The sequence below is a fragment of the Bacillus rossius genome, chromosome 8, assembly GCF_032445375.1.
Source record: "Bacillus rossius redtenbacheri isolate Brsri chromosome 8, Brsri_v3, whole genome shotgun sequence".
Taxonomy (NCBI): Eukaryota; Metazoa; Arthropoda; class Insecta; order Phasmatodea; family Bacillidae; genus Bacillus; species Bacillus rossius.
Window position 1 is genome coordinate 48,802,239 of NC_086336.1, and position 18,830 is coordinate 48,821,068.

The following is an 18,830-nucleotide window of genomic DNA, read 5'->3' on the forward strand; positions in this document are numbered from 1 at the left end:
TATATGTAGTGTGAAACCAGGTATGAATATAAAATACTTAGTGGTTTCATTTTTTACAAAGGTTAATTCAGTATTATATTTTTACCTTTTTTCAGACTATCTACAGCTACCATTGTCTTCACTTGAGAAGTGACCACATTTTAAGTGTCACATCAGTGCCAAAAAAATGCAGTAAGAACTGAGATATAAAATGTATTATGTATTAGTTTCACTTGCAAAAAAAAGCTATCAAGCTTTTTCACAAAATAATCAAACATATTAAGATATAAGATGTGATGCTACGCATAGCGCATGTTATCATGTTTGTGCCATCGATGAGCAATATTGATTGGCTCTGTTGTAGAAAAAAAAATCCTACATTCGAAATACTGAAATACTCTGGTATCAAAATTAGTGTTTTGTTATGCAAACCTATGATACACCACACAAAGCTTTCAGAAATGGGGCCGATCAACAGACAAAAAAAGCCATATGTATTTTGTGAAAAAATTCTGAAATTCCACAAATAATGTTAAAAACAAAATTCCGTCGTGTTTTGTGATTTTCTTGCTCTACCAATTTTAGGGACTAACCATAGACCTGTTTTCTCATTTTGTACAGATCCAGAAATACTCTACACTAATTCTGTGATTACTATAAACAGCTGCAAAAATAAATTCACAAAGTTAGAAGGAGCACAAAAGAGAAAAATCAAGAGATGCACTTTGTTACAGTATATTTCACCACTTTTTCAACAAACAGTCATTGTTAACATACGCACTTAATACCAGTCGCACAAAAAAAAAAATCAACCTAAAATAAAACAAATGTTATTTTTTACTGTCTGCGCACACACACACATACACACAAAAAAAATAAAAAAAAAAATAATAATTCTTGTAATGTGTCTGGTATGGATCTGTTCTTGAGTGGGACACTTGCTGACCAGTTATTACGCACTCTGCAGTCCCTGAGCTTCTGGACACGGCAGTTTAAGGCTCTGCATTTTGCTGCCAAAAAGTCTCCAAATTTATTAACTGTCACTTTCCCCATTTGAAAAAAAAAAAAAGATTTAAATGAAATAAACCAAGTTTTAAAATTCAGTTTCACATAATAATATTATTCAGAAAGGAAACTATACAACACAGTACATGTTTTTACACATATGCTATTCATGACCAAATTCACTAAGAAATTTCTACAACCCTTTATTCAACACACAAAAATATTTTTTTTTCCAAAAAAATCTACATATTAAACATGTATGTACAAAATTTTTTTTTTTACTATCTTACTACTTTTACCAAAACAAATCATAAAAATTCTTCCAAAAACCATTAGAATGTTCTATCTTTTAGTTTTTCAGAACAAAATTAGTGTCATGTTCATATCTTCCTGCACTCATTTATAAGAGACACCATGACCAAGCAAGACTAATAAAATGACATTGTGGAGACATGCCTGGATGTTACCTCATAACTCAATTTAAATTAAATGGTTTTAGATACCTACAAGATGTATTACATTTATTAACCTGTTGAGTATAGAGTACCTACTTACTTTATTAAGAACCAAAACTGTGGGTTTTAGGCATGTTGTAATTAAATTTTACTCTATAGCAAACAGCAAGTCCCTAGCCATTTCAAAACAAGCCCATATTTTAAAAAGTTTCATAATAATTTATAATTAAGCAAAAAGATTGCAGTTTTATGTAATAAATAACATTCAAATATCTGAATATAAAAAATGGATAAAACAGTTTTTAAAATAAACTGTACATACAGAACAATAAAATAAAACTGATGATTACATTTCTCCAAATGTTGAGTAACTAAGTATAATAAAACTAAAATCAAGGCCAAAATCGGCTTAAAATCACTCGGTCAAATTTACTGCAAAATGTTTTATTGACCTGTCCAGTTTTAATTCAATTACAACATTATTTATAAGATTATCGAAGTTGTTACCAGCCTTTGATTTTTTTTTCTCCCATCACTACAATTATTAACATTTCAGGTAATGGGCAAAATTTCAAAAAAATCAATATTGTACGTGTTAAAACAAGATCCACAAAATTACACAACTATGAATTAAATTACAAAAGTTACTTTATTCCCCCCCCCTTCCCCCCAAGGCTATTTAAATGGGACAGAAATTTCCAACACTTTAGGCAGGAAAGAAACAGAGGTTTACGTTATTGTTTGTTTGCTGCTGAGCTGATCACAGGGCATTGAATGTGCTTGCTGTCAGCCAGGGTGTATCTTATACCAGGAACAGCGAACGCTTGCAAAGCTCATCCTCATACAATCCTGACAGAGCAACCACATGTTCTGTCAATATTCAGTGTCACTTCACACCATAATTGTCACATGTAACAAATGTTGTAGACTTTCCAGTTTTCAAAACATGTACACAATTTTCGTTCATCTCCATCGTTATTTATTTAACAAATTTTAATAATTCAGCAAAAAGATGTCCAAGCATCAAACTCCAAACACCGAACATGTAAAGCTTTTTTTTTTCTATTTTCCTTTTTTTTTACTTTTCACTTTTCAAATGCTAAAAATTCACTCCAAATGAGAAGGCTATCAAAGATTACATAATAATAAAAATGCTTGCAATTGACACATTTAAATTTATTAGCTTTTCATACAACACCTCTTTAACACCAATGTGACAACAAGCAAAATTTAATTTTATACCCAGTCCAGTCTTTTTCTAGTCGAGAACTAGCTTACACAAAAGTAAAAGCTCACTCAAAAATTTACAAAATTATTTTCACATGACTGTCATAAAAATTTACTGTGTTTTAAATTCTCATATTTTAATCACCTGGATTGCAAGGTGTAAAAACTTGCACACAAAAAAATTTCTCTACACAAAGCTGAAGCTGAATAACTTTGGAATTAAACTACACTTAATTTATTTCTTGCCAATAACATTATTAGGAATAAAACAAAAGACGTAAGTGAAACTATTCTAATTTCACTGTCTGCAAGTTACCTAAAACTGCACGATCTCCAGTCGTACATCTACAGATAAAATTTGCACTAAAGAACAACCAAACACAATAAGTCTTTCTTACAAATTACTTTCTCCCTGAAAACCAGAAAGCCCTAATAATATTGAGTACAAAACAAATTACAAGTTTACATCATTCAATTTAACTTTCTATAAAAAAAAACATACAAAAAACACACTGCAAAAATTGCAATTTTGTCACAATAAAAACTTTATAAAACAATTCGAGAGCTATAGGTGCTCAATCATAAATTAAAGTCAACAAAGTAAACTGAATGGTTTTGGTATGTTCTCATATTTCTGACAAGTATTCAACATCACAAATAGTATTCCAACGTTACAAAAAATAACTTTTTTGATATTGCGATTATCGAACGAACCACCGCTATTCAATGTCAGATATGTCAAAACTAGAGTTTTTTTTTATCATTCACAGTGGCATATTTTTATTTTTTCACCCAAAGTCTACATATTTACATTTGTAATTTTTTTTATCAAGAATTATGCAAAGGCACTAGAGTAGACAATACGACACACAAATACAAAGACAGACATTGAAATTCCAACTATGAAATAAGCACTATGGCTTCTATGTCAACAAACTATTTTTAAATTAAGAATGAGAAGTACTCAAGTCTAACTTCCACATATAGAGAGCTTTACAGTTATATGAAAACCTCAAAGAGATTTAATATAATTCTCTTTTGAAAATTTTGACACATTACACAAAATGAGAACTGTCTAAGCAAATTGCAGAAAGTAAACACATACTTTCCGACAATTATTGAACACAATAATAAATTTCTACCAGGAGACTACAAGCTCATTTTAAAACCGGTTTCTGTCCTAACCTCAATGACATGTCTGTCCTTGTATCTGCGCACCACTTATGACAGAAACTTAGCCCTCTGACCATACGTCCAGCCTACCCAGTCCGCGTTTTTCCAATCCCGATCATCCCTCATGACAAGCTGATCCAAGTAACGTTGACTAAAAATTAACGAGATCAACAACAACGAATGCCATATAAATAATAAATCCTAAAAATGCATTACATATTACAGCAAGAGATTGTTGCCACTACGATCGTAAAATAGGTAAATAAGTCATTTCTCCCGGTCTACCCTTAGATATTTAATACTGGAATCTTCCCAGCAATAGATTGGAGCAAAATAATAATACAACTTTTTAAAAATATATTAGTATTGTGCAAAACAGGAAACAAATTCTGGGAAACTATAGAGAATACCTTCACAAAAAAATTTATAATAATTAATTCTGAGAGATAGAAAACATGATGTTTACTATTAAAGAATCAAAAATTAAATTAAATTACAAGTAATAAAACCTCATTCTTTTACAAGGAATTTCTATAAAAAAAAAGCTGCCACAAAGAAATGACCTCAGTATTTATGACTAGGAAAACAGCATGATACTGTTCACACAGTACTTACTGTACATTCACAAAAATGAAATTGAGAAGTAATATAATCACGTAAATAAAAAATTTAAAGTTTTTGAAGGAAAAGTTTTACTTTCATATTAACTCAGTATTAGTAGCAACATAAGTTCATGTTTTTGAAGACCTATTTATTTCACTTACTTAGTGAGAGTAAACAAAATTCTGTAACAATAATAAATTTCCAAGTACCAACACAATATCAAAAACAAAATCATCAACAAAGCTATCAGCAGTGACATTGCGACACAGGCATTCACAGAAAGAAAGATTCCAAGGCAAAATATGGACAGCACAAATACTTGCGATAAAATGCTTGATAAACATTACAATAGGAGATCAATAATGAATTGAGCTAAGTAAAAAATTTGGGTGGAATATTTAGTATCACAAAATTTCTTGTGGCAAATAAATTATTTTAACGACCAAATCTACGCTAGCAGTAGCTTTCATTATGTTAAAAATCATATAAATTATGGCACAGATCAAAACACTGAAGCAGGTGTGAAAATAACACACGTTAACAATGTGTTTAGACCCTCTATGGTGAAGATAGACTACAAATTTCTACAACACGACTCGGCAGTGATTCTGGGCTTACAAAACATAATTCATGCCACTCGGAGAACAAAACTGTATTGCATAAAATATTTATGTGTTTTTGCCACTGATTAAAACACACAAAATAGATGGCAGTTTTTAGATGGCAGTGATCGATTGAAAAAAAGGACAATCAACAGTTTAAATTAATTATCAGCTTTCACACTAAGTCAAATTCGTATATATTTCTCTTCTCTTGGTTCACTCATAAACCCCAATCTACAGAAGGAAACCTACACACATCTTAAATCTTACTTTATACATATATATTTGTATAAATAAAATACTAATGGCTAAAACTTCATTACTCGGAAATTCCCAAAACAGAAAGTTCATCCGAATCCCTAACTTCTTTCTGGCAGTACCAAGAGAGGGTGTGGCGATGTTCCGTAGCACAATTTCCGAGAACTAATATATATTTACAGCGACGTTACACATAGTCAACAGAAGGTATCACTACATGAATTCCTTAGCTAACGTCTTTTATGTACAAAGTTCCACATTCTGGCAGTGTGGTAGAATAAAGCTGGCTGCTTCAGAGGGGGCGAAAAAACATTTATCATTGCCTTTTGCACTGATGCCTACCTACCCTCCAATCCGACTTAAATAAAAATTATCCCTACTGTTATGTTCCTATACATACAAAATATTACCAACATTCAATCAATAATTCAAAGTATCCTCTATAATACAGTTACAACAAGCACTAGCTTACATCCATGAGTTTTTTTATGCAGTAATCTAGTGCGCATCCCCCACACACGTCAACACGTCACTCCACGTGCACGTAACATGTGAGCGACCGTGTCAATCACATGCACAGTTTAAAAAAAAAAAAAAAAAAAAAAGCGTGCACGTGTACACATTCGCAAATCTCATCGAAAGCACAGCACGTTAACGTCAACTTCATTATTTTTTTTCCGAAGGCATGGCATGGCTGGCAGGTAGGCCGGTCCGCACTGACACCGGGACTTTGCGACGTGACGCGAGCGCCTACCGTCGGGGCGACAAAAAGATCTTGCAAAACTCCTCGCAACCACTGACTTCGGTTCCGTCCGAGCAAGACCAGCCCCACAGAAGCATCACGGAACACACTCAGGTCGGAGAACGTGAGGCACCCCCCACCCTAGCCCCGCCCCCTCCCTCCTCGAGAGAACGCGGTCATCATGACACGGACTTGACGGGCTTGCGGCCGCGCCTCCGGACGGGAGCGGCGAGAGGGGTGGCGTTGGTGCCACGGTCGTCGGAGCCGAACAGGGCGGTGTGGACCTGGTCCGTGGCGCTCGTCGGCAGACTGCATATGGGCACGTCCTGCACTGCTCTCGCGTCCCGCTCCGTCACCCACTCGTCGTCAAGGCTGCGGGACACCGTGCCACAACAGGACTGTCATTCACACTCAGCAGTGAAGCAATCTCACTTTTACTCCAGATGGCCAGCTGACGACCCGCGTTGACGATCTTCCGACAAATAAATATCAACTGGGACCATGGAGTATAAGCTGTTTTTGTTTGCATATCGCCGCCCGAGTATTGGAGTGTTCTATGTCCACTTTTTAGGTTTTTTATGCTATGGACACGAAATTAATAAGAGTATTCATTTGTACTATATCCACACACGTCTACGCACATAAAATTGTTTGTTCTTAATTTAAGACCAATATTATTTTGTTCTATGTCATGATATTCATAGTTTTTTGAACTTTCAAATGCTTATATCTCAGTTCCGACTGTAATGGACATAGAACACTCCAATTCTCAGGCGACGATATGTTTGATAAGTTATCAGTAATGACATGCATTTATTGTGATAACGCAAATTTTTATTATACAAGTTTCGACAATTTTGCAAGACATTTGCCGTTTTAAAAACACAGCAACGTCGTCACCAAAGATAACGTGATTCAAAACTGAACAATTGGAATGCAAGCAGCCAGATCCTGAAAGCTACAGAGTTAATAGTTTACTCAATATTTGAAGTTCTTTACGACCAGCAAACATATATCTGTGGTTCTATGGATACTTAATTCTTTTTTGTGTCCATTGTTTGTTTACGCTGCTAAGATTTTTGTTACATTTGTATATATTATTGCAATTAAAGTACATATTGTTCCTGGCATAGATAAAAGAAAGCAACCTGCATTATTATTATTATTATTATTATTATTATTATTATTATTATTATGGTTACCTGCTAGTATTCATTAAGCCTGTTATCATGATTCAGCTTTCAAAAATTGTGTGACCTCAGGTAGGATGAACAGTTAATTAATGAAATGTAAAAATAATTGTTAGGAAAAATAAGTCATTGGTAATACTTGGACAGCGCAGCTTTTTAGAATGGAAAGAAAAAAATTGAAAAACTCTATTTTCACACACAACACATGTCCCTAAATATACTCTGAAGGGATGGTTTTGTAATTCCCACCAGTTTGTGAAAAAATTAAATTTTTGAATCTTACATTATAATACCTGTGCTTTTACACTGCGCCGCCATTCATTGTTTACCCGCGATAAATAGGAATATACAGTGCCTAACAAAAATTTAGGACCACATGCTTATTTAAAATAAACATACCCTAGTTTTTTTTTAGATAGTTAGTAGTTAATTGTCTACTCATGAATATTTTGTGAATTGTGTAGAACGTGAGATATCTATCCATTCAAAAAACATTGCGATACAATGTTTAATTTTCAAGATACAATTTTTTTTTCCCGATACTCATTATAAAAATCTACATTTTTAAGTATCAAAAATATTGTAAATACTAAACAACATGGTTGATTTCAGTATCAATTTTTTTCCAGTATTTTAAGATGTGTAAAATCATTTTTAAAAATTAAAAATGCTTGAAAATTTGTTTACATAAGAAATTAATATATATTTTTTTAATTTTGAATAATATCGGGAAGAAACAATGAGGCGTATTTATAGGTTTAAAAGTAAAAACAAATTTTGTCGATAGAGCTAGCAAGACCTTATATGCAACAATCAATAGCTTGTTCAACAAGCTATGAAATGGTATCAATAAAGTCTCACTAGCTTACTCTACATCATTTCCATTATTATTAAACCTGCTAATAAACTTCACCGTTTCTTCCCTGTATTTTTCAAAATGTACAAAAAATTAATTCCTTATGTAAACAAATTTTTTGAGCGTATTAATTTTTTCAAAATGATTTTACACATCTTAAAATACTGGAAAAAAATCTATACTGAAATCAATCAAACAGTTTAGAATTCACAACAGTTTTGATACTAAAAAATGTAAGTTTTTATAATAAAATAGCTGACCCGACAGATGTTGTCCTGTCATTCAATTCAAACTGGAATACTATACTAATAATAATTATTTCTATTGTATATTTTGATATTGTATATGTTTGTAATTTATTATTATCTCTATAACATATTGCTTATTGAAATGCTTGCTGATACACATTTTTAGTTTTATTTCCTGGCGCATAAATAAATAATGCTGATGGTTTTCCGACACGGGAACAGGCGACATACAGTTGGCCATGTGAAAAACATGGATTTTCAAGATTAATGCCACAAACACTTAACGACTGCCCTGGCAATTTATTTATTGACATTGCAAATGCAAGCCGCACTGGAAGTTGTAACAGTTTAAAGTCAAATTTCATGTTCAGAATCATAGGGATGAGTGGAATCAAAACGTCTTCGCCTTTATACTTCCATTTTAAAATTGTGGCTTTGACGAAGTTCATTAATTTCTTCACAGCAAGCCTAGTGCCATTACAAAGACGTGGCTGGTTTATGTTTCATAACATTATGATTACCGATCCAATTTTTATTTGCAAATTATGAGGTGGTAATACGGGAAATACGAGGGAATTTAAAAATTCCATTGGATAGTTGACAACATCTTGGTTAGTAACGGAATCAACCTATTTGTATGTCATCGATTCGCCAGCTATCTTACTTTGAATTTGAAAATTCATTTCGTTTACATCAACGTTTTTTGCAGCCAATATAACACGTTCACTTAACCAAACATGATTTTTGTAATTTTGAGCAATGTTTGGGAAAACCATCTCGATGAGTTCGGTCTTTGATTCAATAAAGTGACAAAAATTTGCAGGGAATGTAATGTATCCAGACTATGTGTTAACAGGAATTTTTCCATTACCAATATCGAGCAATTTTTTGGAAAATACTTCACCAAATTCGTCATTTTGCAATACGACTCGCATATTCATATTTAATTTTAGTGTCTTGACATATTTCCATAAAATGGAGACTTCAAAGATGCATTAAATTTTCCGATTCAATCGACTGTGCAGTGTGCACTAAGAAATGAAAACCATAATTCATGAACAATATGCAAAATCAAAGCAAAATCGTTTAATTTTACGTTATCATTTCGACCAGGGATAAGGGTTATAATTCATTCTTAATGCCGACCATGGATTTCCATGATGAAGTCCTTGATTCCGACCAATACAACTAACTAATGCAAAGAGAATATAACGCTATGCTAGAATTATGCGAACTTTGTAAACAATATTGGCGATATGCGATCTGTCTGAACAACTGACAGTTATTTCAAACGTGCTTAGCAAAGAGTATATAATGCTGGGGCTAAGGTTACATTAAAAAAGTTTATAATAAAGGTAGTCGTTGAGTTTTCTTAAATTTTCTAAGTTTCTACGCAATTTTCTTAATTTTTTTTAATGGAAAAACCTTCTACAAAGTATTAGAAAACATTAAAAAAAAAGATTAATGAAATCGGTAAAGCCGTTCTCAAGTTATAGCATTACCAGGAGAAATAGGGGCTCATTTTTATATATATAGATATCAAAAATTAAAAAAAATTGTATCTTAAAAACAAAATTTCATATCGCAATGTTTTTTCAAATAAATAGATGTCTTACGCTCAACATTATTCACAAAATATTCATAAAATAAAAAAAAATTAAAAAAAATTAGGGGTATTTTTTCTTTAAATAAACCTGAGATCTTAAACTTTTGTTAGACACTGTATGATTTCCATATACTTGAGATGTTCCAGAATTAATCAGAAAGGAAGGTTTATTAATTCTTACTGGTTTGTAAAAATTAACAGTTTACAGATTACATTACAATACCTACGTATTCATGCAATTGACCAACATTCATTGTTAACCTGTGAGAGTTTTTTTTTTGAGAACTTTAGTCAATGTAGGTGGTGTTGTAATAATGAAATTAATTTAGATAATGACTGTATTGTAATTGTAAGGAATTTTTAATGCTATTTCATGTCTGTTATTTTATTAGAATAAGTAGTTGTATTGCAAAATGTATGTTTTGTTACAAGGCATTTAAAGTACGTTTTAACGAACGAGTCCTATGGGAGGCAAAAATTTGAATGGAATTGTTAGCATCGTTCATTTTCTGTAAGGAATACGCGCTGTGCACTGAAGTAGCTGACACAGTGAATTTTGCAGTCTTTCCAAGGAATTCTTTGATTACAGCCGTCATATATTGTGTGTTTGATATGGCTGGTGTTTCATGTATCCAAGTTTATCCCTGGATTCTGAAGGCTTGATCCTGATGGCATAATCATGTTGGCTTGATCCTGTGGTACATGATGCTTGCTGTTTTAGTTCAGTACATTGAAAGATCCTTATGGCATGAGCCTGTTGGCTTGATCCTGTGGTACATGATACTTGCTGTTTTAGTCAATACATCAGAAGATCCTGCACATGAAAGAAATTGTGAAAATAAGAAAGAATTATGATTGTAGGTTTAAAAATATCCTTTTCATTCTTCTTGTCATAACTCATTATTATTTAACAATTTTTTTATGTAAAGATCTTTTGATGTACTGAACTAAAACAGCAAGCATCATGTACCACAGGATCAAACCTTCAGAATCCAGGGATAAACTTCTATATATGAAATGAAAGAAATATTGTATTTTTTATTTTCAATAGTTGGCTACAGTTGTGCAGGTAAACAATAAATGGCGGCTTTAAACTGTTATTTTTCACAAACCAGTAGGAATTAAGAAACCATCCCTTTAGAGTAAATTTATGGACGTGTGTAGTGTGAGAAGACAATGTTTTTAGATTTTTTTCTTTCCGTTCTGAAAAGCAGCGATGTCTGAGTATTACCAAGTGATGTACTATGCAGTTTTTTAATATGTATTAAAAGGTGTTTATGATCCTGCCAACTTTAGAGGTTAGGTATTTTTATTTTTGCATGTACCACTTCTTTGAAGTGACAAAGGCCGTATATGTGTTCCTGCACAATTCTTAATTGTGCTGGATAGAGGTTTTAATCGTACAACAGCCTCTCTAGTAACAAGCTAAAATAAATATGACTGAATTACATTCTAAAATCTTACGATAATATTTTAGTATTTATTTAGTTCCTTCTCACACAGTTAATTTTGCCTTAATACAATTAAAATCTTCCCAAACATCAATATTTTGCAGTATAGCAAAATGTAGTTAGTTATGCCATTTTTATTGTATTATATTTACATATAATTTTGCTGAGCATTGCATAACTCTGTAATGCTGTTATTAGCAATGAGCTGTAATACTTTATAAATATTAAGTAATTCTACTGGTATTTTGAAAAGAAAGATGTAAATAAATCTGTAAAAATTGATGAAATGTGAACATATTTAGAGAAAATAACAATTTCAGCAGAAAAATAACATCACATTGTACCATAAAATAAAAACCCAAATCCATGTATCTAATTGCCAGCAGACACCATTGTAAAGTCATGATATTTTCACAGATATATTGAGGAAAAAAAATTTTAAATTGAGTATTTTTTAATGGTAATTCTTAGATTACATATTTTTTATTTTTTCATACATAATTTTTAAGTGAACTGTTTTTATTTTCTTGCTCAAAATTGCATTCACTGAGGCAAAACATTGTTATAATACGTTTAATATTAATTAATGTGTGTCTGGCCTTCAGCTTGATTTCAAGAATACAAAATCATCAAAACACATTTCAACCACATTTAACATAGAGTATTTACTATAAAATATTTTCACTGACAATATACAGCTTGTACTGACTGATATAATTTCCATCACTACTAACACTGCCAATCAGTTTTACAGCAAATCAACACACATTCATTCCACCTCACACATTTAAATATGTACACAAAAATGTGACACAAATATGTCAACAAATGTGTAAACTAATATGTGAACACAGATATAATTAAAGTAAGACACTGGCATGGAAAATTAATTATAAAGTTTGTTAACCAACACAGAGTAGCCACACAATATATCAAATAAAATCCCCTGACTTTTACAGGTTTTCCCTGACTTTTCTCAGTTTCCCCAATTTGTGGCCACCCTGCATGATTTTGCTATCATTTTATTTTTAAGGTTTTGAAGAAATTCTGTCAATTCCGCCAAGTTTTACCAATATGCCAGAAATCTGCTCCTATTGAGATTTTCTGCATCATGAACTTCCAACTATCCTCCAATTTGCATGAAAATAAATTGAGAAGGTAAATAAGAGCCTGTGTGTTTTCTGGCTCCACCAGAGCAGCACACCTAGTTCTCACGCAGCCTGAAGAGTTAGTGAGGACACAGATGGAAACAAGTACCCACAGATAAAAAAACAAACCATTCCCTGCAACATCTACCACCTCTACCACTCACAAAATATCCTAGCCAAGATATGAACCCAAACAGCCTTGCTACATGACTTGTCTTAAAATTGACAGTTCTAAAAAGCAAGTACCATTGGCATACTGCATCCTTCCACCACTGTTATGTTTTGTAAACAACTTAACTTGGCTGTCTGTGTTCTCTAAAAAAACAATCAAGTGATGCTTCGCAAATGACCATTGGGAAGAGTATACTACTGGTACTATACAACCAAATGGTCTGGTCACGTAAATAAAAAAATAAATAAAACAGCAACAAGGCTCGAAAACATTATGTACGTACATACTTCTAACACTTCATAAAGATTTCCCTTTTTGAAGTAACATCAGAATATTTTGTGAATTTCCAGAATTGTCCCTTCGAAAACAATCCTGCCTCCCACGCCAAAGTAATTTTTCACCTACTGTCTGATAACCGGCAAAAATCATGCAGATGCAAATAACCTGAACCCTCTTAACTCAAGTCTTATTTTTATGATAAATAATGAAGTTCCACTGAAAATTGTACTTCATATTGAGTGCCACAAAAATGTTTTAACAAAAATTAAGTTTTATTAGACTAAGTACAAAATACATAAAATTTGTTTATTTGATGCCTTATTTGCTTTTGAATGTAATAGTTCAACATTTCACTTACAGAAATCAGCACTAACAAGAAGTGTACAAAAGTCGATATTGAAGACTGTGTGGCACTTAATTATGCAAGTGAGAAATTACAACATTCTTTGTATGTAATACCACCCAGGAGAATACGTAAAACAAAGGCACCTGTCATCAATTCATTATTCTATACTCACACACTGTAATTTTCACATGCCATTTTTATTTATTTTTAATTTTAAATTATTTTAAATACATTTATATACATTTTTTTCAACATAATACTTACATGTCTGTTGGAAACCACCTGAGCAGAACTTTCTTTGAACCGTCCTTCTCAGTCCTCCGAGCCATGATCTGAAACAGAAAACAGAAATTGTAATAAATCACTCAAAAAAGAGTGAAAAGATAGGAGAAAAAGGTGTTAGAGTATGTAAAAAAAATATAATTAAATTTTTTTTCATGGAAATCTATAATCTGCCCAGGACTCTTCAAACGTGAGGTACCCACCCGACTTCTGAACGACATGGTGTTCCCAGGGGCACCGGCGACGTTGCCAAGAGTCCTGGTCTGTGTCATCTTCATCAGCTGGAACTGCAGACGCTCCATGATGCCACAGTCGAAGTAGTCGAACATGCGAGCTGAGGGAAAAATAATAAACACCGTTTTATATCCCTGCAAAAACTTGTACATCTTAGAAGTTACCTAACTCTACATGTCAAAAGAGTCGATATAAGAATTTTTTTTATGCTCTTGGACTTCTAAACAAAAGGATTTTCTCAATGAAAGAATGCCAAGTTTTGGAAAATAACACCCATGTAAACCACAGGAAAACCATATTTACAATTGAAACAACAGTTGTCAGCACACAGTCTGAAAGTAAAACGAAAGAAAAAACCAAGAAAGTTTATAATTTAAACCATTTATAATCTGAATAAAAGTATGTATATGACCAATAAACTAACTTCAAATGTTAATATTTCTTAGCTGACATATCCACCAATATTTGGTCAGCTCAATAATAAAGTATGCAACAGTGCTGGAAAAATGTCACCGGATTACTAAATATTCATATCCAAAAAGGCAACGCCACAGACCCATTGCAGAACTTTCGAAAGCAATACAGAAAATTGTTCTAGCACAGTTTCATCATTTTTTTCGATGACCTCCACTCCAATACATACGTCTATTGTCCATCCTCTTTACCAATTTGGGAGCAAACTACAAAAATTATCCAGTTTTCCAGATGTGTGGTTCCTGAAGATGTATTGCCAAGATGTAGTCTAGTTTTAAATAGTCAAGCTTAATTTTTTTTTTTGTTCTGATAAACCTTCAAGAGTTTGTTTCAACTAAAATACAGTTTCTCTTCAAAATTAGAAAGAAAGTACACAGGTCCCACGTACCAAGTAGTTCTTGAATCTCGGAAATTTCAATAAATGTTAAAGCAAAAGTCTAAGCTACACTGGAAGATTGACTCGGCACTATTTTGTCACACGTGGAAAAATGGTAGATTTGTTGAATGTAGAAATACTCCAATGGTTGCTTGTAACGAAATGTAGCATCCAAGAAAGACCCAAAACATCTTCTTCGGGTTTGATGAAAATAAAAATGAAAGAGTCTATTAGACAAACATGAACAAAAAAAAAGTTTAAATCAGATACCACACCATCATCTTCATGATTATGAGTCTATGGGCTGTGGAAAGAAAATAGAAAATGTCTTAGCCCAATAAAAAAAAACATGAGTATTTTAGTTAACATTCTGTTAGAACTGCGTGCATATTTGCCTTCCACATCTAATGAGCCTTTACCAGTTTCAAAACCTAGTTACAGCCACTCACCAAAGAAAAGAAGTTAATTGATAGTTTAGGTCTGTAAAGTTAAATCAGTATACAAGCTGTACCCTTCAAGAACAACAAAAGCATTATAAGATGATTAAAATAAAATAAAATGTTAGTTGAGCAGCCTCATAAAAGCGAACAGATTACAACAAATCACATATGATCAAAGGCGGAAGTGCTTACATATAATGAGCACAGAAATGGTTATTCCAAAAGTAGGAAAAAGAAGATTTGTTAAATCATACCTAATGCAATAAAACAACCAAAGCCTTTATAGATATTTGTTTGTACGCATGTGAGCATAAACATCCAAGAATACATACGTATCCACATTCTCGCATTTGATATAAAAATGCCTATTCATAATCATAATTTTTTGAAAACAATTAAAATAAAAAGAAAGAGAAAATAGCAAAAGCAAAAGAGACAAAAGGAAGTTCAAACCAAGAAAATGTGGACAAGGACACTAAGTCAGGAGGCAAAAAGTATAAATCATTTGATATAAAGCACAACAATTTTTTTTATGAATGCAACAAGGCAGCTCATCATTAGCTAAAGGACACTATAGTTCATTGTAATTATACTAAACCATACTTAGCAGAAAACTAACTCTAGTATGAGTTCACTTATGATCATATTATCAGAAATATGATATAAATTCATCATAAACCTATTTCCTTTCCTTTGAGAAGCAAAGTGATCCACAGAATACGCTTGCAGGAAGTCTAAACGGCAAGACGCGTACGCGTACCATCCTCGGTAGCGCTGAGGAAACTCAAACGGGGGGTCCAACTGACCCCCCCAACAGGAAGAGACGCCCTACCTGACCAAGGCTGGCGACGGTAGCGAAGCTTCTTCCCATTGCGCCGGAACAGCTTGCTGTTGGTGCTGTCGACATTGCGGCGCGCGCCGATACCCCCAGACGCGCCGCCCGTCTCCGAGAAGTGGCTGTTCACGTGCCTCTGCAAGGTTATCTGCGGACAGGAAGGGCTGGGATGAAAACAACATCGTGACTCCACCGGTCACCAAACTTTCAAATGCAATAACAAAAAAAAAAAAATTTACTGGAATTAAGAGACTCAATATTTTAAGAGATTAAAATTGTTCACAAATATGCACGTGCAACCAGAGCATTTATAATTTACATAAGTCAGTTGTCACTTTCGAAAGTTCTTAAATTCACTTTAATAGCAAACTAACAAAAATTCTGTACTGTACACAGTTTTAGAAACATTCTCTTACTGTTCTCAGGAATATCTAGACTTGCTCCATGACGTACTCACGTGTGCGCGTAGCAATAAACACCCACCAAGTTCTTCTCAACAGCAGACTACCATTTGAGTGAAGAAAACGAGAATCATGAAGTAGTGATCGTGCTAAAATAATGAACAACTTCAAGGCAGCGAAATTAGGCAATTCAAAACCTTTCCATTTAATTCTGACAGTATTAAGGTCATCAAGAAAATGGTATTAAAAAAAATAGGTAAATGGATCTGAAATAATGCCATAAACAGATGCCAATATTTTAGCACAAAACACTTTATTTCTGACCAAAAATTAGTTTTTTTCAATTATAAATTAATATCTTTTCCTTTTAAGGTTTGAAATTGGAATGAACACATCTGCCACAAAAACTATAAATCTTCTCTGACGCAGAAGTCCGTTAATCGCCCACAAAATGACGACATGATGAAGTACCGCCATTTTTCAGTGAAGTTGCCTGTCATGTCTTCGAAACTAGTCCCACATTTAACAAAAAGGACTAAAAGAAAGAATACTGAGTCTATAAACTACGAGTGTAGCCAAACAATAAGTCACCACCCCAAAAACTAACATAGAACAGTCAAGTTTCACCATACTTTGCACACCATTGAATGCTTGTGTAATGACAGTCAGTATTCCAAGAACTTGAAAAGTTTATGTTTTGCTTAAGCACGTCACATCACTCGGCGCACTGGTACCAAATGTGATCCAGACGGACTGCAGATATTCCAAGAGAAAACACAGCCGTGGACTGTACTCTGAAAGCTACGAAAAGAAATGAAAAAATAAGTTAAGCAATGTACAGAGACATCCAAGACAGCAATCATCCCAAGCTGTATGATATCAGCTTTCAATGATGTAGTCCAAATAAAAGTAGTTTTAAAATCATTTAGGTAATTTAGTCAATCATCAGCAACTACATTGAGATTACTGGTCTGTGGTTGTGGTATTTATAAATTTCCATTGAAAATTGCTTAGCGGTTGAAGAATCCATGCAGCAAGAAGGTCTCAAAATCATGCAAAACAATATGAAAATAGTCTGAGCTCTACAATTAATTTGCGGCCAAATGATTCTGTAACAAAAGATAGGTTTCCAATAAGCAGTAACTACAAAGCAAGCAGTATCATTTCAAAAAGGTTTCTTTAGACACCTCAAGAACATCGCGAACAATTTCAATTCATTTCTACAGATTTTGCAAAATCAACCAGCTATCCTAAATTAGTAAAGGAAGATTTACGCTCTTTGAATGATTCTTGCAATAGGTAAAATGGATTAGAATCATTATTTTAGAGAAAAAAAATTCTGAACTAGCCATGGCATATGTCCAAATAATGATTTAAATAAAGTATTTATCTTAGGTAGATAACACTAATTTAAAATTAATGCAACATTACTACATTCATTGCGTTTTGAGTGTATCTTGAGAACAAATTTTTATAACTAAATGGTTTTATTACCAATTACTTCAATTGTACCTTTTCAAAAAACACAACTGAAAAAGTTCGGGTAGAACTTCATAAAAAAATTTGGAGCACCTAGTCACCCTTTTAACTACGAGCTACACAGGTCCCGATTTAAGGAAGTTTCTACCATGCCGTACATCACCCCATTCCCCGAAAACATAGCTTTAGCCAATGAAAACTTTAAGACGACAAGGATTGCTCAAGATACCTCATCATTTGTGTTACCAGGAACTAAACACATCTGACATTTGAATGAAAAAATGATTTCCCACTCATAGATTGTTCCATCATAATACTTTAACTATTTCTTCTCAGAACTTCTGAACAAACATTACCAGCATATATTACATCCACAAATACTTTGCTCAGAGACATAATAAATAATAATAAACTGCCATACGGTTGACTAGTTTGAGATGCAAAGGCATGTTTGGTGAAAATGTTGACAAATTATTTTTTGACAAATTTTGGATGAAGATGTAGCTATACAAACAGTATTAATATAAAACAGTTTTCTTGCTTCGTTAATTAAAGGATTTCCTACTAAAGATTTTTGAGTTTTTGAGGATTAAAAAATGCCAACTAAAATATAGTAAAAAGGTAATAAAATCAGCATCATATAAAGAAAAAAGGTGTTAAATAATCATCCATGCACAAATAAATGAAATATTTGTTGCATATGACCTACAGTATAGCATTTCTATAGTCAGAAAAGTAGCCATGTTTTATACCCAGTGTTATGTTATCTCCGCAACCAGGTAATAAAGTTTTTTGATAATTTTACTAAATGGTTAAAAAAATGTCCTGTCCATAGAAATTTTTAATTTTATTTTGGAAGGGAGGGACACATGACATGCCCTTATGTCCCTCAGATACGACCTTGTGTCAGTGCAGTGGACGTCAGAAGTATCAGATTTGCCGGGCACAAGGAAAGCACATGCTACCATC

General features: G+C 33.1%; 1 protein-coding gene across 2 annotated transcripts in view; it reads right to left on the reverse strand.

The window, feature by feature from the left end:
• Positions 1-700: 700 nt before the first annotated feature.
• LOC134534886 (zinc finger protein jing) overlaps positions 701-18,830 on the reverse strand; it is a 334,798-nt gene continuing 316,668 nt past the window's right edge. For both annotated transcript variants that reach the window (XM_063373553.1, XM_063373554.1), the window contains exons 4-7: positions 15,979-16,129; positions 13,826-13,956; positions 13,605-13,672; positions 701-6,416 (exon numbers count right to left, since the gene is read on the reverse strand). In XM_063373553.1, coding sequence (XP_063229623.1) covers positions 6,224-6,416; positions 13,605-13,672; positions 13,826-13,956; positions 15,979-16,129 — 543 coding nt within the window. In that variant the 3' untranslated portion in view covers positions 701-6,223. The remainder of the gene's footprint in view (positions 6,417-13,604; positions 13,673-13,825; positions 13,957-15,978; positions 16,130-18,830) is intronic.